Raw genomic sequence first — 21,023 nt, 5'->3', positions numbered from 1 at the left:
ACTGATAATTTCACTTCCTTTTCTCTTTACCTTGATTACATTCCAGATTTCAACACACAACTCACTATTGTTGGAGTTTCAAAACAGACTCACTATTTTTGTTGGAATTTATCCCCCAAGAATACAGCTCTATTAACAAGGAAATATTTGATAATAAGTTTTCCACTGATGAGAATGAAGAGATAAAATGTTACTTTTTAAAACAACTTTTGGGAAATTTCCTTAAACTACTGACTTGCTCTTATGAATCTATTAAGATTATATAAACATGAGACTCAAATTCAATTATTTTTAAGTCTTATTTAAACACAAGGGAAAATGGTATTTTTCATTTATTAATTCAGTAAGATTCACCTTTTGGGAGACGGGGTCAGCCACCAAGCTGTGCTCAAGGGCCACTTTTGGAAGTGCTTGGGAAACCATACAGGGTCAGAGACAGAACTCAGACCTTCTATAGATAAAGCATGCCCTCCAGCCTTTGAGTCATTACCCCAACCCTTTAGTTCCTTTTTTATTTTATTTATTTACTTTGGCTTTGGGACCACACCCAGTAGTGCTCAGGGATTACTCTTGGCTCTATGTTTTGGGATCACTCTTGGTGTTACTCAGGGGATCACATAGGCTACCAAACCCCAGTCCACTGTGTGCAAAGAAAGCACCCTGCCCACTATACTATCTCTCTGGCCCTTTGTTTCTTTTTCAAAAACTTAATAGTTGGAAATATTTGAAAAAGTGCCCAATTTATAAAATGTAGTTGTATTCCTGAGATAATATTTTGATCTTTATGCCTTTCATGCAGCCGACCCGTGTTCGATTCCTCCGCCCCTCTTGGAGAGCCTGGCAAGCTACCAAGAGTATCGTGCCCACACGGCAGAGCCTGGCAAGCTACCCGTGAAGTATTGGATGTGTCAAAAACAGTAACAATAAGTCTCACAATGAGAGACGTTACTGGTGCCCACTTGAACAAATCGATGAGCAATGGGATGACAGTGACAGTGATTTTGAACCAGGGAGATAGTGCAAAAGGTTATAATGCAGGCCCTATATGCAGAAACCCCAGGTTGGATCCCTGGCACCACATGGTCCCCCAAGTACCACTAGAAATGATTCCCAAGCACAGCTGGATGCAGCCCAGAAATCAAAATAATAATTATCATGAAATTATATGCTAATATAAAGGTATGTCATATATTGCTTCAATGATATCCAGGTTATAAACTGAGCATTATGCCCCCTTCTTGTCAATATATTGGTAATAGATGTGTTTAAAAAAAGGCCTAGAAGACTTTATCAAACTATTAATTATGATTATCTACGGGTAATAGTTACAATAGAAATATAGACATAAAAATATTTTTTCTTAAAAGATATTACTTAATATTTTCTGAAAGCAGCACTATTATTTACCTACTCATCTTAGGTTCTAAGCTCCCATGCAAATGACATGAATATTAGTATTCTTCAGATACAGTACCAGAAAATTCAAAAGCAAAAGGTAAAATCATTTCAAACAACTCTCGTGATTAGATAAAGAAGCAAAGAGACTGACACAAACCTTTCTTCATTAAGTAGATCAGAAGCAAATAGTGCAGAAGTTACACTATCATTGTCAACTTGTTTAGCTTGTTCTCTGGGTCCCTTTGCAGGTGCAGAGCAGATTTGGTTCAGATCAGTAGTGTGAGTCAGCCATCAGCTGAAGTCCACTTCCCATTCTGCTCATTCCTGCTTCTAGCAGTGCTGTTGATATGGAGGGTACATATACATCCCAATAAGGAAGCCAGTAGCCACGTAAGAGCTATCGAGTGCTGGTGATGTGGCTTATGTAACAGGGGAACAAAGTTTCTAATTTTATTTAATCAATTAATATTTAACAGCTATTTTTGCCTGGTGGCCATTTTATTGAACAACACTGGTGGAATACTTCAATATTTCTGATAGTACAGGACCACTTACATTTATTCAGTTGAGTTGAATGAATGTTTCTTCTGTAATTCAGAGATGTCAAATTTAAAACACCAGATGTTTGTGTGGTTATTAATGGTATTTTTCCCTGGTTATTGTTTTTGATGATGTGGATAACATTTCTAGTAGCAAATAGGCTTTCTTGCTAAATGATAACTTTAGTCATCAGTCTTAATAATGTAGAGGTTATGTTTCATCTAAAATTAAGTGAACCCTGATTGTCTAGTTTTCTGTAATTAATAATTGCACTGCCCTTATGGTCATTAAGTTCACTATTTGGTGACAGTAACCTGCTGAGCTGGCAGAAAAATATTTCTCCCTTGGACCTTTTTGCCAACTTTAATTAATCAGGTTAATTAATCATTGGGCTGTAGCAATAGCACAGCGATAGGGCATTCGCCTTTCACGCGACCGACCCGTGTTCGATTCCTCCGCCCCTCTCGAGAGCCCGGCAAGCTACTGAGGGTATCTAGCCCGCACGGCAGAGCCTGGCAAGCTACCCGTGGCATATTGGATATGCCAAAGACAGTAACAATAAATCTCACAATGCTAGACGTTACTGGTGCCCACTTGAACAAATCAATGAGCAACGGGATGACAGTGACAGTGACAATCATTAGCATTCATTATTTAAAAATTGTACATCTATTCAAATTTTATATAAAAAATAGTTTTATTGGGGCCAGAGCGATAGCATTGCGAGTAGTGCTCTTGCCTTGCATATGGCCAACCCACTTTTGACCCCCAGCAACCCTTATGGTTCCCCATGCACCGCCAGGAGTAATTCCTAAGCACAGAGTAGGAATAACCTCAGCATCACCAGGTGTTCCACCCGAAAAAAAAAAACAGTTTTATTAAAGCACATATCTGGAACATGTAAATTACACATACACTGAATAAAAATTTTAAATCTCATTATAAGAGAACTAAACAAGCAAATATTTTTTAACGATCAAAATGCAAAGTTTGCAAAGATTTAGTAAGGAATTGTTGCTCTTAAATACTGTCAGTAAGAAAATGGATAGAAGGACAGAGAGATAGTACAGGGACTAAGGCACTGCCCTGCATGGCTCAGCTCAGCCCTGTTTGAGCACAGAGCCAGGAGTAGCCCCAAGCACCCTCAGGTATTTTCTAAACACTCCCCCAGTGGAGGAGAATACAGACTTTCAAGTAATTATCCATCTATAGAATCTGCCCTTCCTAGATAAAGTTTTTTGTTTTGGGGACCATACCTGGCTGTGCTCATTTGGGGACCATACGTGGAGCCCAGGATCAATCACAGGTTGGCCACATGTAAAGCAAGTGCCTTAACCACCCCTATACTATCTCTCTGGCCCCTAAGTTATTTATTTATATTTGCATTTTGGGTCACACCCGGCTTTGCACAGGGGTTACTCCTGGCTCATACACTCAGGAATTACCCCTGGCAGTGCTCGGGGGAGCATATGGGATGCTGGGAATCAAACCCGGGTCGGCAGCGTACAAGGCAAATGCCCTACCCACTGTGCTGTTGCTCCAGACCCCCAAGTTATTTAATTTTTTGACAAGAGTTTCCAAGTCCTGCTCTCTAAAGCATAAAATAATAGCTACCTTTCTGAGTTATTAAAAAAAGATTAGCAATAAACTATATAAAGCATCTCAAACAATGTTCTATTTTGGGGAACAGTTGTCAAAAGTGACTATCAACAGTCTGACACAATGTATGAAAAGTTTTTATTACCAGAATAGTACAATTCATGGGTTCTATCAAGAAATTTCTATCAGATTCTCCAGGGAGAACAATATTTCCAGACCTGTACATAAGCGCATACCATAGACCTGGGAAAGACCCAACGTCTGGTTTTCACTTCTCACTTCTTAGTTCTTCCCTTGCTTTGCATCCAGAAGCTACTTCCTTCAGCCTCTTAAGCACTGATGGTTTCAGTACCATTTTGTCTGTTTACAAAATTGCTAGCATTTGCTGGGTCTTCTGTCTCTTTGTAGATTGTTTCAGTTCTTTATTGTTTTCTCTCAGATGGCTCTTTTTAATCCATTGGTTTATGTAGGAGCAGGTCAGTTTGCTGGAGATAAAAAAATATTGAAAAACACAGCAAATACAGTAAAAGCTAAATAAGCTGCAATTGCTATCCAAAATCTTGGATCTCTCAGCAGTGCTTTATCAAAGCAGCTAAATACAGTATAACCTATGGACATTCCAGCAAATCCTCCTGCAATGTGAGCTGCAAAAGATACCTGTATAGAAAAGAGGGGGAAATGGAAATAAGTGATAGGTATATTAACCACATACTTAGTTTCATCTATTACTAAAAAAATATCACAGCCAACCTAAGTCCTACAAGTCTGAAGTACAAGGAAGTAAGGCAAGAGACAGAAAACTCCATATCCACAAAAAAAGGAAAATGTTCTAAAACATATGCAAAGCTTAAAAGAATCTTATGTCATAGGTTCTGAGTATAATTGTACTCAGTTCTCAGTACAACTGAGAACAAACAACAGGAGCCATTGTCTCTCATTCTTGATCACCATCATCTTTAGAATGGTTCTATATAGTTCAATCAAGAGGAGTAAGAGTTGCGAGTTCCCAAAATGGATCTCTGTAGAAACACATTATGATCCCACATTAAGTAATATCATAATTAAAACATCATGCATAAATGCTCAAATAGAAACAGCCAAATTCAAAGACTAATGCCAATAAAATTGGAAATGTTAGTTTAATTTACATTGCAAATTTTTCTGAACTCAAAAATTCATTGCTGTTTCCAGTATGCATTTTATTGTCTGTAAGCAGTGAAATCCCTCCTCTATTACTCTGGAAAAGCTTCCAGTATGGCAGCTGCAGAGAAGCCGAGCCAATGGTCAGAACAATAAGTAAAGGGGTCAATCCAAATTCCTGAGTTTCTCAGGAACAAATTTCTGAATGGAAATCACTGCCTAGAATTTAAAAACTGTTGTCCCATTCAACAACCTTTTTCAGCTATTGATATCATAGGTAAACACATTTTCATTAAAAATGATAAACTGAACTTACCGGTGACTCCTTTCCAGAAATAAAGAACCTTCTATAGAGAGCGAATCCCATATCTGACATGACTGCAAGGAAAAACAGCCTGATGAAGTCCCAGGATCTTCCCAACAGGGTGCCAAATGGTTTCAGTTCCCCTCTAATCACGGTAGCAGCTCACGCTGATTGATGCTCTACTAAGAGCTTTACATGTATTAACCTTGTATTGTTCATCCTCACAAAGACCTGAGCAACCAGGTATCATCAATCTCCCATTTTGAAGATTTATTCATCCAAAAAGTGTTTAGTTTTTTCCATGCCAGACACGTATGGTCCCAAAGTGAGCACTGCCAGGTATGGTCCCCAAGACAAAAAAAATCAAGTAATTTGTCTAAGAAGGGTAGGTTTTAAAGATGGATAATTACTTGAAAGTCTGTATTTTCCTCCATTGGGGGAGTGTTTGGAAAATACCTGAGGGTGCTTGGGGCTACTCCTGGCTTTGTGCTCAAATAGGGCTGAGCTGAGCCATGCAGGGCAGTGCCCTAGTCCCTGTACTATCTCTCTGTCCTTCTATCCATTTTCTTACTGACAGTATTTAAGAGCAACAATTCCTTAATTTTTGCCAAATTAGGTCTTATAAATCTTTGCAAACTTTGCATTTTGATCGTTAAAAAATATTTGCTTGTTTAGTTCTCTTATAATGAGATTTTAAATTTTTATTCAGTGTATATATAATTTACATGTTTAAGATACGTATTTTAATAAAACTGGTTGTGAAGGTCCTAGGAGTGAATAGATCACACAACTCTGCATTATGGGGGCAGAGTTTGGGAAGATAAATAAAACATACAGCACATCAAACAAATGATGCTAAAGAAAATGGGGTATGCTGGGAGTAGGTATAAGTTTACTAGAGTTAGGGAGTATCTCACTGAGAACAAGATATTTGATAGAGATAAAGCTATAAGCCAAATTAACATGGAATCACTAGTGCAGGCAGAAAGAGGAGCAAGTTACAAGTTCCTCAAGCAGGAAAATTCCTGGTGTGTTTTGAGAAAAACAAAGCGATTGTTCCAGCTAGATCAGTGATTTTCAAAGCATAATCCCTGCCACTGTCTCTCTTCTCCCATAAGAAAAAAAGCAGGGGCTGGAGAGATAGCACAGCGGGTAGGGCGTTTGCCTTGCACGCGGCCGGCCCGGGTTCAAATCCCAGCATCCCATATGGTCCCCTGTGCACAGCCTGGGGTAATTCCTGAGTGCAGAGCCAGGAGTAACCCCTGTGCATCGCCAGGTGTGACCCAAAAAGCAAAAAAAAAAAAAAAAAAAAAGCAGCCGCCGCAGAATTATCACCTGTAAGCTTATTAAGAAATCAAAATTCTCAGGTCCAGTCCACACTCAGTAAACCAAAAGCACTTGAAGTGGAGCTCAGGAGTTTAAGAAGACCCTGAGGTGACTGTGACCCAAGTTAGGGATAAAGTGATAGACCAGGTTGCAGAAGACAGTTTGTGTGGAACCCTTCTAGGCCTCTGGGAGGAGACTGGGGGTAGGACATGGGGGTGGGAAAGTCTTTGGGAGTTACATCATCTAAGTTAGTTTTTCTAACTTTTTTCCAACCCTGGTCCCCTCTGACCTTGTTTATTTCCTGATGTAGGCAGGTTGATAGGAAAGGGCCCCCAGGGCAATGGAATTCCTAATCAATAACCAAGACTGCAAAAATCCCACCTTGCAGATACAGGAACTAAGATCTGATAAGACTTCATTTGGCTCCAACACACCCAGAGAAGGCTGCACCCCAAGAAAAAGAATTTTAAAGATCATCAACCACTTCCAACTCTACCCCTTTGGCAACCACCCCAGCAACAGACTCATATCTAGCTAGAAAGCCCGCCGTGGGGCAGCTTAAGAAAAACCCTATAAAAGCAACCTGAACAAAGGAAGTGTGAACACATACTGTCTGAACCCATGTGCTGCCTGTGTCCACATGACCAAGCACATGTAGTGCCCGAGCACATGCATTGCCTGCATCTCCCCTCTTGAGATGTGTACTGGGACATGCTCCACCTTTGGAGAAGCCTGTGTTCTCTCAAGCGCAATATTCTATCTCTCTCTCTCCCTTCTTCCCATTCCTCAAAAAGTCTCCAAATCTGTTTTTACCTTAGTGCTCGCTCATCTCATTCTGAAATTCTTTTCTGTGAGAAAGACAAGGACTTGGAAGCCTGGGTTAAGACCTATGACTGGCTATTTTATCGGTCCTAGCCTTCCCCTCCAGTCTTCCCAAGGTGGCAGAGGTGGTTCTGGAGAAAGTGGTCATCTCTCTCATCTCCACTTCACATAAGTCACCCATGGGGGCCCACCAACTGCACTTCCTGTGGCATCTAACCTACCAGTTGGTTCCCCTCCCCACCCGGCTACATGATTTTTACTGCGAACCCCTCAGAATACCTTGGAGGCCATACTTAACATGAGCTAACCTATGTTTTAAAAGATCCTTCTGGATGCTTTATAGGAAATAGACATTATGAAAGCAAGGATCAGAGCAGAGAGATCTACAAGACTGAACTAGACCAGCAATTCTAGTGAAGATTGCTAATCTTAGTACAACTATACTCATAAGAAATGAGGATAGCAGTGTTTTAGACATAACACAAGACACAGAGGTTAAGGTTCACAGAGTTCAACGTCAGAGACATATTTTGAGCTGTAAGCAGTCAGGCGTGGGGAGATTCCCCATTACCCACCACATGGATTGCCTTGTTACTGAAAGTCCTGAAGATGGGCCAGGAAAGGGAATAATGCACATTCTCCAGTGGAACGATGAGAGCCAGAACCTAGGCATTCTCCAAATAAATCGCATCAGTTCTGGAGCTTCTTTGCCTCAAAGAACTCTGCCCTGCATGTGCCAGCACTTGGAAAGCTCTAGTGCAGCTGTCACATTCCGCACCATCCCCCAGTTCCCTGGATGCCTCTTAGTGAGTACAATGTCCTAGGAGTGGAAAAGACCCAGACAGGCCTTCCCCGAGGGGGAGAACTGCTGTGGGTCTGTGTGTCCTGATTAGCTTCAATACAGTATTGACACTGAAGTTACAGGGCAGGAATTAAGGTCAAGTTATATATGACAAGTTTGCTGTACATGACTTCTGTGGCTCTGTGGAATTTTGCATTTACATTTCCAGCTCCAGTATGTGCAGAAAAGGACTGGAGGAGTTTAGGAAGAGGACTGGCTACAGACAACCCTGTGGTTTAGTCTTCCACAATGGAGACCTGCTCTTGAAAAGCCCTTATAGCCTCAATATATCAGTTCTCCATTCCATTTCTCTCTGATCTTGTCCCCTACCCCAGAGATCTGCCTGGCTTATCCTGATTCTAGGAGTTTGCGTCTACATCTTTAAACAAAGACCTCTCTTACTAACTTTAAAAAAAAGTCCTTATTGCAATACACCAAATAACTTTTTTAGTGTCCTCACTAAAAAATGTTTATATTTTAAGAACAATTATCTTTGTGTTGATATTTCAAAGATTGAACGAGTGACATTTCCATAATCTTTCCCAAAAGGGAAACTCAGTTGCTTTGTTAGAAAACATATTTAACAAATAATGCTTAAATGAGAGGAGGTCCTTAAAGCCAGTTGTCCTTCATAATTAAGAAAAATTCTGGGGCTGGAGCGCTAGCACAGTGGGTAGGGCGTTTGCCTTGCACTCGGCCGACCCGGGTTCGATTCCCAGTATCCCATATGGTCCCCTGAGCCCCGCCAGGGGTGGTTCCTGAGTGCAGAGCCAGGAGTGACCCCTGTACATAGCCAGGTTCGACCCAAAAAGCAAAAAAAAAAAAAAAAAGAAAAGAAAAATTCTTAGGGGTCAATATGATAGTCCAGTAAAATATTTGCCTTGCATGTAGCTACAGCAGCCTTGACCCCATGGTTCAAATGCCCTGTACCATACATGGTCCCCACCTCCTAGTACTGCCAGGGGTCACTCCTGAGCACAAAGTCAGGAATAGTCCCTGGTACAGGACTAGCCAGGTATAGCACAGTACACCTCCCCCCCAGATCTCCAATAAAATTTGGATCAGGAAGACAACTCAGTGGGTCAGAGTGCATGCTTTCCATGTTAGAGGCCTGGGTCTGACCCATCCCCCATACCACATGGCCCCTGAGTATCTCAGAACATGGGCTTCCTCTGCCCCAAAATAATATTTACCATTACAAATATATATATATATATATATATATATACGTATATATACATGTGTGTGTATGTGTGTGTGTACATTTTCCCAAGGAGATGTGTTTAAAGCTAAAACATTGTATTTTATACATCTGGAATGTATTGTAACTTTTTTCACTTTGAATAGTAAACAAACCAGGCCAAGAACTTTCAGAAAGGACTTGTGCCGAGAATGGAGAAGGCTAGGCGCCGTACTCTGATCTGCAAGGTGGGTGTTGTGGAATATAATCTTTCAGGGACTCGGTATTTAACTCAATGATAACATGATGTTGTACAAACTATCTTTTGTTTGTTTTTTTTTTCATGAGCCACACCTGGGTGCTACTCCCAACACATGCTCAAGGGCTCATGTGTGCTGGGGATCAAACCTGGGACACCGGCAAGCAGAGCATGGGCTCACACTTTGAGCTCTTTCTCCAGCCCTACAGAAACTATCTTTTGGATGTTCCCTGTATCTGAAGAAGTGACTTTTATTATAAAGTTAAGAATATTAAACAGTATTGAAACAATTTTCCCATCAAGGGTTTGAGGTTTTTTTTACAAAGTCAGTAATTAATTACAAGAAACAATCTGACTAAAGGCCCAGGTAACTTGTGAGACAATATTTTTCAGCCAGAAAACTTGGTCCCTAAGTTCTGGTAGTGACAACCCAAGTGGCAGTTCTGGATCACAGAAATTCTCTGTCTCATTGATTGATTGATTGATTGATTGATTGATTGATTGATTTCTGGGTGGGGAGTGTATTCCGGGATCACACTCCATGGTGATGCTCAGGGATCACTACTGGTAGTGCTCAGGAGACCATGTGCAGTGCAAGGTTGGAACCCCGGTGCCCAGGTGCAAGGCAAGAATGGTGTCCCGCTGTACTGTCTTAGGCCCACAGCAATTCTCTTAGCTAATTCTCTCACCCATACTCTCCTCTTGCAGTTCACAATGTTCCCTGACTTTGGGGATTTTATTTGGGAAGAAAGATGATGTACAGTGGTATAAACTATAAACAAATGGCTTCTTTCCTCTGAGAGTACAATACTGTTTGCTTAGTGGTCTCAATCACAGAAGAGGCATGAGCTCTATCACTGAGCCAAAAACTGAAAACAAAGAAAAACCTTAACAGTTGAAATGTTTGTGAATGAAATTTAGTCCCTATTTTATTTGGGACTATTGCCATAAAGACATATTGTGTATATAATAGTGCTATAACACTGTAGCACTGTCCTCCCATTGTTCATCGATTAGCTCGAGTGGGCACCAGTAATGTCTCCATTGTGAGACTTGTTGTTACTGTTTTTGGTATATCGAATACACCACAGGTAGCTTGTCAGGCTCTGCCGTGCAGGTGGAATATACTCTCAGTAGTTCGCTGGGCTGTCTGAGAGGGACAGAGGAATTGAACCCGGGTCGGCCGCATGCAAGGCAAACGCCCTACCTGCTGTGCTATCACTCCAGTCCATTGTGTATAATAAAAACTGTTACTGAATGGCAGAATCAGTATTTATTACCATGGAAACAATAAAAATCTTAGACTTTAGGGCTTCGGGGAGTTTGCTGAAAGGGCTAGGCATACTTTGTATGTGGAAGAACCAGATTTAATCCCCAGCATCACACAGGCCCTGAATAACACAGACATGGCCTAAACATCCCCTCCCCAAATAAAACCAAAGACGTAGGCTTTATCACGTGTCAGCTCTGTGGTGGCCTCCCAGTCTGACTGGGAGTGCAATCCCAAAATCTGCCGTCTCTTCTCTCCCTCCATGTGGGTCTACTTAGGCAGGAGCAAGTAGGAAAACACGTCACCAGCCCTGACTCTGTCTGTCTCCTGTCACCTCCTAAAATCTGCACAGACTTTTAGACCCAGCTAAACCATCTCCCCCGAGAATCAACATTCTTCTCAACAACAGGACCCTGTAATTCTCCTGTGCTTAAAGATGTCCAAAACCACATTAGTCCTCTTCCTTGTTTCCTGGTCTCTCCGTTCCTTCTCTCTGCTCTCATCTTCCATCCCAGCTACTGCCCCATGCTTATATCCTGAAATGTGAGACATTGAGAGAAACATAGATTTTTATTAATGGCTCTCAAATGTTTTCCTTCCAGATCAACCCATTTATAGAATGAAATGCATGACTGAAAGAAAGCAATCCTGTGTGAATATTACTGTTTCTACTATAGTTGAAGTGGAAGGAGTACCCAACACTCTACTTTCTTCAGATTCCTTTACTCTGGAGAGAAACAAAGAGCAGGGCTGGAGAAACAGTGCAGGAATAATACAAAGAGAGAGTGTATTTGCCTTGCACTCAGCGGGCGCTGTTTTAATGCTGGACACCATATATGGTCCTTCCAGAGCACAGATCCAGGAGTAAGCCCTGAGCACCACTGGGCATGGCCCAAGAACCAAAAGGACAAAGAAATGAACAAACAAAAAAGACAGGTTACCGAGGCACCTCTCGAATCACCCAGGAGGGTCTATAACAACTCCTCCATTGACACCTTTCTGCTTAGAGCTAAGGAGTCCATAATTCCTTTTGACTCTAGGACAGCAATCATCCTATATGTTAGTCTTAGGAAGAGAGAGTTTTCTGAAAATTGAATTGACTGTGTGAAGTGTCCCCCAAACAAACCTACTTATAAACGTGATGATCAGTAGTCTGAAAATTCCAAAGGCAGGAATCATTTCTCGAAAATTCTTGAAAAGAAAAATGATATAAACTATTAGCAAACACAACTGGCCAACTTTACCTGCTTCTTTGTTTAAGTAGAATTTCAGTAGCAAATATTTGCGAGACAAATCATTGATGTAACAAATACTTCAAATGTTTGGGGAAAGTATAATGCTGGTGTACTCTGGAGACCCAATGGAGCCATAATCCTTAATTTCATGATCAAAACTATTATCATAAAATAGTCTAAATATAAGCAATATTAAATCAATACATAGAATGTTAATGGGAAGATAGGTGTTTTCAAAATAAGCCTAATGAAATATTTCTGAGGAATTATAATGAAATATTTCTGAAGAGTTATTTTTGATCCATATTCATTTGATAAGACTATTCCATTTCTGTGTAGGAATTAGAAAAGACTTAAATTTGAGTACCACCCTTTTGGGGAGATAATTGTTTTAAAAAATAAAAATATGGGGCTGGAGTGATAGCACAGCAGATAGGGCGTTTGCCTTGCACGTGGTCGACCTGGTTCAATTCCCAGCATCCCATATGGTCCCTTGAGCACGGCCAGGGGTAATTCCTGAGTGCATGAGCCAGGAGTGATTCCTGAGCATTGCTGAGTGTGACCCAAAAAGAAAAAAAAAAACCTAAAAATATTAGTTATAAAAAAATAACCATATTGAGTTGAGCTTTGAAGAATCTTTGCCTGCCGGTAGTGAGGGGCAATTGTTGGTAGAAAACAATGGATCAGAAAGGCACTTATTCTAGAATTTATTGAATTGCTTCTTTCTTCCCTTTCAAATCGTTTACTCTCTTTCCAAGGGAGTAATGATATTAAAATAGCCATGTTTACTTTATTGGTTCTTTAGAGAGGGCTATACCCATCTGTACTCAGAGCTTATACCTGGCTTTATGCTCAGGGAACACCTTTAACTGTGATGTGGGATCATATGTGATGCCAGAGATCAAACCAGGTCAGCCACATGCAAGGCAAGTGCCTTAGCCTAAGTACTATCTCTCTAGTACAGATATTGGTTTTGTTTGTTTTGTTTTTTAGAGGTTTTTTTTGTTGTTGTTTTGGGTTTGTTGAGGTGGGGGTTAGGGAGGTTGTGGGGTTTTGTTTGTTTGTTTTGTTTTGTTTTTATTTTGCTGGCTTTTGCTTTGGGGCCATACCTGGTGATGCTCAGGGGTTACTCCTGGTTCTGTGCTCAGGAATTACTCCTGATGAACTCAGGACCATATGGGGTGCTGAGGATTGAGGTGAGCCACATGCAAGGCAAGTGCCCTACCCCCAAACTATCTCTCATTCCCAATACTGTTTGTTTGTTTGTTTGTTTAGCAGATTTATTTTTCTGGTGCCAGAATCAAAACTAAGATCTCACACACTCAAGACATATGATCTATTACTGAGCCACATCCCCCGTCCTAACTATGATTACTGTAAATCATAGATTCTCAAGTTGTTTCAATCTGAACCTATAGTATAAAAAGCAATTAGCATGATAATCAGTGTATGTAAATGAAACCATTTAACTCATCTAATGATGCATACTGAATTTTCCATTCTTTTTGTTTAATTTTTGGTAACAGTGCCTTAAAATGAGTAATAAGCACTAATCGGTTACAAGCCAAAGTTTGAAAAACATTTGTCTGAGTTACTTCTATATTTTGACAGCTTTATAATTTTTCACAGTATTTTTAAAGTACCTCTTCATGGTTAAAGAAGTTAAAACTAGGCACCCAAATGGTAATATAGTAGGTTGGACGCTGGATAGCCCTGGGTTTGATCCAGGCACAGAACCAGGAGTAACCTCTGGGCACATGGTCCCGTGAACTCATCCAGAGCAGAGCCCTGAGCAATGCGAAGTGTGGCCCCTCTCCCCACACCAAAAATATAAAGAATTTCAATTAGTCTGGATTTTAGCCTGTTTTATTTAGGGGGAAGGGGTTGGGGTCACACCTGGTAGTGTTCTCAGGGGCAACTACCGGTTCTGTGCTCAGGGGTCACTCCTCGAAGTGTTCAGGGGATCATATGATGTCTGAAAAACTGTACCAGATTAGCCACATGCAAGGCAAATGCTTTACCTATTTCCCTGCTATCTTTCCAATACCTAGTCTGTTTCAAAAAGCAGTTGGCATTCTCACATATTATACCTTGGGAGTATAAAATGGTATGCCAACTATGGAGGACAATTTGGCATAATCTATGACAATTTAAACCCTTCATCCAGTAAATTCCCTTCGAGGTATTATCCTACCCCCTCTCCCATCCCCCCAAAATGCAAATGTGTGAAAGATCATTCCTATAGCATTATTTGTGTGAAAAGCTGGAAACCACGCCTAGTTTGTTTCAATAAAGAATTAAATAAATCTTGTATTGAGGGTGTATTGAGGGTGCTGATGAAGCACTTGAACAAACTGAGGTGAGGTTTCTGTCTGAGTACCGACATAAATGGCTGGTCAGAACACTTTATGTTATGACACACAGAGTAGGTCTGGGAATGTAACATGTAAGGCTGGTTCTGTTTCTGTAATACTAATATTGGTAGGATTTTAAATACACATAAGGGAAAAAAATCCTGAAAGGAAATATACCAAACTACTAAATAAATATTATCACTTTTATTGTTAAATTTAAATTTTTATTTTGGTAATCATCATAATGTAGCATATAAAGATATAGAACGATAATGTACACTTGAACCCTACATAATGCTCTAAACTAAAAATTAAAGTTTATCTAATATTTAGTACTTTTGAGAGGGGGGGCAGGGGAAGCAAGTATAAAATATAAAAGCAAAACTTTGGTAGCCCTGTGTTTCTCCAAAAGAATAGGAGTTCTTAGCATATATGGAAAAAATGAACATTTATTGAACCAAACACCAATTTTTTTTTTAAGATCCCTACGCTCCATTCCCAAGGTTCTTACCACTAAAACGTTCATAAAATAGCCTCCCATGAGGGCATAGACTCCTCCTGACGCACCCACTAGAAACTTGAGCGGGTCAAAGATGGAGCTGGCAAGAGATCCTAGAGAAATAAAACACAAAGGATCAAACATAAATACTGGGATCACCAATGGTAAATCTACATAAAGTAAAATTTGATGGTTTGGATCATAGTCATATTTGGAACAAGTTCTCTTTGTCCCTTCCAGCTATAGAAGTATAGCTATACAAGCTAATAACTATCTCCATTTTTCTAAAATATTTAATATTCACCATCAACCAGTGTAACAGTGAAGAACAAAAACTCCACAATCAGAATCACTAGCAGTGTGATTTAAACAGATGTGTTAACCTATCTGTGCCTTATTTTCCCTCTCCATAACAGAGATCTGAACTTAATTGTCCTCAGTGAATGGTGGTGCTAGCGAGTTTAGTAGATATATGAGAGATGCTTGAATGTGCCATGTACATATTAGCCATTGTTTTTAAATTTCCCACAGTTTAGCCAAACTCTCAAAGTATCAGAGATGTGAACATTTTAACATCTAGTAGCTAACTTTCTCATGCATTCAGAGTCCTCAGTTAACTATTCAGCCAGGTTCATCAAGCAACATGCCCTTCCCCAAAAAATGAGCCCTAAAACCAACTCCTACAAATTCTAACATAGACTTTCTGTACTGCTTCTTGCTTTGCTGTGCTTTCAAGCCCCTACCTTCATCCCTTAGGATACAACTATTTTGTACAAAAAGATAAAGTGTCTGTTAACAGTCTTATTAACAAATGAACAAATAACTACCATTATAGTGCAAATTTCAGCAACTATATGATTTAAAAAAAAAACTAAGTAATGAATGAGTTACTGGGGCACTTAGAAAATAAGACCTTTCTTCACAGGAGTCCCCTTGGCCTAGAAGGAGGAGAAAGCCTTCTTAGTAAAGGGTAGAGAATCCTTAAAACTTGGAAAGGGAACACAAAGAGGAGCTGGAATAGCAAAGGCATAGGACAAAGGGGTGTGGATGATGGAAGATCAAAGATAAGAAGTTCCACAGGATAAAAGCAGTGATTCACAAATATTCTCAAATAGACTAGGGCTGGGTGGTTGCTCCTTAGTCATATGAGAAATGTATTTTTTGTGGGGGTACACACTAGTTACCCCCTAGCATGATGCTCAAGGCCTGAGAAATTTATTTTATTTTGTGTTGTTTTGAGGTGCATAATTTTGAGGACTGGAGCCATAGCACAGTGAGTAGGGCGTTTGCCTTGCACGTGGCCAACCCGGGTTCTATTCCTCTGTCCCTCTTGGAGAGCCTAGCAAGCTATCGAGAGTATATCCCACCCTCACGGCAGAGGCTGGCAAACTACCCGTGGCATATTTGATATGCCAAAAACAGTAACAAGTCTCACAATGGAGACGTTACTGGTGCCCGCTCCAGCAAATCTATGAACAACAGGATGACAGTGCTACAGTGCTACAGTGCTTGAGATGCATAATACCCAATAGTGTTCTGGTGATGCTCCAGGAACCATGTGCAGCTTCTTTTTTTGAACTATGTTTCCTTTAAGAGAGAGAGAGAGAGAAGAAGAAGAAGAAATAGAGCAGGCTGTGGAGAGTAATTCTGGAGAGAAATCTTGGTCAGGTTTCATTGTTCAGTTGGGTTTGGGTTTGGGTTTGGGGCCATACTCCTGGCCCTGTGCTCAGAGATCACTCCTGGAGACCTTATGGGATGCCAGGGCTGGAATCTGGATCAGCCCCATGCAAGGCAAGTGTCCTACCTACTTTACAATCTCTCCAGCTCCAGTCAACTCTCTTTTGGCCACTGTAGATGTGTTAGGAAGGATATAATATGATCACATTTTTGTTTGAGGACAGTGATCCAGGCAGTCAGTGTAAAGAATAGAAATGACAGTGATGCCTACCAAGAAGCTATTGCACAAAACATGAATGGGTTCTTCACAACCTCTCCTTCTGATCTGAATCTGGATCAGAAGACTGGGTCTGAAACTGACCTGCACAGATTGGACTCAAGCTACAGGAGAAGCAGGGGTATAGATGCCAGAGTCAGGCAGCACCTGACCATGACAAAAGGATTTCCAGGGCCGGAAAAACAGGTGTGTACAGGAACAGACACAGAAAGCAGAAAAACAGGATCCACAAAAGGAGGAAGGAGGTAGGCTGGGGAATGTGTCACTAAAGCTTGTCGATTCCATCTCCGTAACGCATGAATGCTCCTTGCTCTTAATTTCTCCTTAGAAGAGGGGACACAAAAGGAGAACACCATGTGGTAATGATTGCAGAGCTAGAGATGACAACTGTGAGCCAAGGAACGCCCAAGATGATGACCACCACTATCAGCAGCTCAAAAGAGGCAGGCTGAAGTTCCCCATTGGCTGCAAAGGGAACTTGGCCCTACTCAAGCATAGATGGTAGACTCAAAACTTTCAGAACAGCTAAAGTAATGCAGTTCTGTCATTTTAAGTAACCCAGTTTGTCTTAGTCATGACAGCTAGAGAAACCTAATATGAACATCCAGTGCACTATGGGTTATCTATTACTTGTAAGTTAACATGTATCTGTACTACTAGGCCAATAGGTTTTGTTTTGGTTTTGGTTTTTGGTGTTTTTTTTTTTTTTTGGCTTTTTGGGTCACACCCGGTGATGCACAAGGGTTATTCCTGGTTCATGCACTCAGAAATTACTCCAGGCGGTGCTCAGGGGACCATATGGGATGCTGGGAATCGAACCTGGGTCGGCCATGTGCAAAGCAAACACCCTACCCGCTGTGCTATTATTCCAGCCCCTAGACCAATAAATTTTAATAAATACAAAAATAGAATTTTAAATGAGAAGTACTAAAAAATAAAAAAGAGACATCATCATCATCATCATCATCATCCCGTTGATCATCGAATTTCTCGAGTAGCCTCAGTAACGTCTCCAATTCGTCCTAACCCTGAGATTTTAGAAGCCTCTCTTTACTTGTCCTTGTCCTACAGAGACATACTGACTGAAAAACATTTAAAAATAGTTCTACTTCTCAATAACATACAAAGTCCTACCAAATTGGGTGGGGGGGCAGCTGGAGAGATAGCAGAGAGGTAGGCTAAATGCCTGTATGCAGTTCTGTCTGTCCCCAGCATCACACAGTCCCCTGAGCATTGCTAGGTGCAGCAATGGAGACCCTTAAGAAATACTGAGTGTGGCCCAAATAGTACCCAGCACCACAGGGTTCAAGCTGCATCATATCCTCGGGTCCATGCATTGAACCACTGACCCAGTTGGCTGAGAATCTTTGGGAAGGCATCTGGGAAGGAAAAAAAAATCTCACAAAGCAGGGTCAAAGAGCTCAAAGACACCCATGTTTGAAACCCAGCGCCTTATGATCCCTAGGAACAACCCCCAAACAGTGAATGAGAGGCAGTCCTGACTTCATGAGGTGTGGCTGAGAAATCAAAATTATAAGTAAATAAAACAAGTAAAAAATCTTATCAAGCAATGGAACTATGTGGAGGAAATGTAAGTAAAAGAAGCCAGTCTGGAAAGGGTACATAGCATGAGGCTTCCTCTGTGGCACCTACATACAAAAGCTCAACAATGGAGACATGAGAAAGATAAGGTGCTACCAGCAGCTGGGGGAGGAGGGAGGAAAAGACAGAGAACAGAGAGTTTTGGTTTCATTTGATGGGTTTATTTTTTGGTTTTGTTAGGGGAGATGCACTCGGTGCTGAGGGTCTACTCCCAGCTTGTTGCTGAGGAGAGGGGTTATTCTTGATGGTGCTCAGGAGTCATACAGTGCCAGGAAACCAACACAAGCCTCCTGCAGACAGTCTGCTGAGCTAGCTCTCCGACCAAGGATTTGATTTGGTCATTATCTTTGTCACTGGGGCCATGCTTAGTGGTGCTTTGGGCACCTGGCGCTGCTGGAGTGAGGGCGGGTTCATCAGTGCCCACCCAAAGGACAGAGGACTTTTCAAAGTAAATACTCTCTTTGCTACTATAGTGATGGGTAGTATATGTCTGTTTGGGGGGATGGGGGGTTAAGTTTGGGTGGGTTGTTAGTTTTGGGGCTACACCCATAGTGCTCAGGGACCATGTAGCACCCAGGATCAACCCCAGAACCTCTCACATACAAAGCAGGCACTCCAGAAATTTGAGCTATCTTTCAACTCTGCACCCATCTTTATTCATTTGCCTGAAAGCATAGAATGGAAAACAGGAGTGAACCCTAATTTCTATGAATCTGGGCAACATGACGTGTCAGTATAGACCGAGCAATCATAACAAATGTACCGCTTAGCTGGGGTACTGCTAACCAAGGAAGTCGTGCCTGTGTGGGAGGCCCTGATAGAAGGGAAACCTATGCTTCTTCCTCTTGTGAACCTGAAATATCCCTTTAAATGTATCTTTAATTTTTCAGTGATCAGTGTTATTAAGTTTAATCACTTCTTAAGTTCTGGTCAAATATCATGATAAAGAAATTCAAAAACATACTGTTTAGTTCAGTTGTTTTCCACAGATATTTTCTCTAATCATTTTAATATTAATTTTAAATATCCAAGATATAAATTAAACAAATCATATATATTTACAGTGGAAGAATTGCTTCATGGGCTGTGCTTACTTCAATTATGTGAATATTTTATAGTAATTAGACTTTTATTTCCAATAACCCTAACGTTAGTCATTTGTTCTTGTAACTAAAAAGAGAATATTACAATAAGTTCAAAATCCCTAAAACTCCTGAGAAATTTAAAATAATAGGAAAGTGCATCCTAGCTTTTAAGTATGATTTTAAGAGTGCTTATGGGCAGGCTGGAGAGACAGCACAGTGGATAGATCTTGTCTTAAATGTGGCCGACCCTGGTTCAATGTACTGTGTATGGTTTCCCATGCATTGCCAGAAGTTTTCCCTGAGCAGAGTCAGAATTAAGCCCTTAGAACCCCAGGTGTGACCCCAAAACAAAAAATAATCTAACATAAAAAATAGAAGAGTGGTTACAGCCAGAGAAATAATACAGGGGTTAAGTTTCTTGCATTGTATGCAGTCGGTCCCAATCAATCCCCAGCACAATTTTATGGTCACCCAAACTGTGTCCACCAAAAAAATACAAAAAAAAAAAAAAACCTCAGAGTAGTTAAACATTCCATCAGCAAACTCCCCTCAGGGTGGTATCATCTCCAATCAACAATTCTCAAAATGCCCTTTTCTTTCTTTTTTTTTTTTTTGGCTTTTTTTGACTCACACCTGGCAATGTACAGGGGCCACTCCTGGCTCTGCACTCAGGAATTACCCCTGGCGGTGCTCAGGGATGCTGGGAATCGAACCCGGGTTGGCCGTGTGCAAGGCAAACGCCCTACCCGCTGTGCTATCTCTCCAGCCCCTCAAAATGCCCTTTTCAAGAATGAGAATTTTGGGAAAGGAGATCCACATTCTAGACTTTGGGGGAAAACATGCTATTCTGCCTCAAAGGAACATAATTCATGTTTCTTTTTCCTGCATCTGTTAGGTAGCATCCCATCAAAGCTTCTTATTGTCAGAGGGGAAGAAAGATAAGACACCATTAATTTGTGAGAAAAATACAAAAATAAATCTCAACTATGAGCCAAAAATGAGATAAACTGATGATTTAGAGACTTTATACAGCTATAGTGGTATTGGCAAATGACATCAGGAGAGAAGTAGACATTTGAGTCAATGGAACAAAAAGAAACCCCAAAATAATCACATACAAATAAGTCAACCTTTTGACAAAAGTGCAAAAGCAAGCCAATGAAGAAAAAACAGTCTTTATTACAGATTATTATGGAGTAATTGGCTATCCAAAGTAGAAAAAAACACCCTTATCTTAAAGCTCATACTGTATGAAAAATTAAAATAAATAAATCAAAGTGGATGACACATTTAATGTGTGTGTGTGTTCTGGACATTGAACCCAGGACTTCATACATGAGAATGAACTACATTACTGATCTATACCCCCAGCTCCAGGGATTTCATATTTAAGTATAAAGTGCAAAACTACAAATTACAAAATAACTAGAGAAAATCTTTTAAGATCTGGGACTCAGTAAAGAATTCCTAGATAAGATACATAATGCAAGATTCAAAAGAAGAGATATTAATAATATTAAATTTCATCAAAAGTAAAAACTTCTAGGGTTTGATTTTGGTTTTCTGGTTTACAAAAAGATAAATGGATAAAAAACCAAAAAAATTAATTAAAAAA

The 21,023-nt window shown here is 40.5% G+C and overlaps 1 protein-coding gene across 1 annotated transcript in view; it reads right to left on the bottom strand.

Annotated features, from left to right (window-relative positions):
• Nucleotides 1-2,561: 2,561 nt before the first annotated feature.
• RHBDL2 (rhomboid like 2) overlaps nucleotides 2,562-21,023 on the bottom strand; it is a 45,786-nt gene continuing 27,324 nt past the window's right edge. Inside the window, exons 5-8 of the mRNA XM_004614229.2 lie at nucleotides 14,780-14,880; nucleotides 11,810-11,870; nucleotides 4,994-5,055; nucleotides 2,562-4,194 (exon numbers count right to left, since the gene is read on the bottom strand). Coding sequence (XP_004614286.2) covers nucleotides 4,015-4,194; nucleotides 4,994-5,055; nucleotides 11,810-11,870; nucleotides 14,780-14,880 — 404 coding nt within the window. The 3' untranslated portion in view covers nucleotides 2,562-4,014. The remainder of the gene's footprint in view (nucleotides 4,195-4,993; nucleotides 5,056-11,809; nucleotides 11,871-14,779; nucleotides 14,881-21,023) is intronic.

Source organism: Sorex araneus, chromosome 5 (genome assembly GCF_027595985.1).
Source record: "Sorex araneus isolate mSorAra2 chromosome 5, mSorAra2.pri, whole genome shotgun sequence".
NCBI classification, from domain to species: Eukaryota; Metazoa; Chordata; class Mammalia; order Eulipotyphla; family Soricidae; genus Sorex; species Sorex araneus.
The sequence above is the reverse complement of the archived record's forward strand: the minus strand, read 5'-3'. Positions and strand labels throughout refer to the sequence as shown.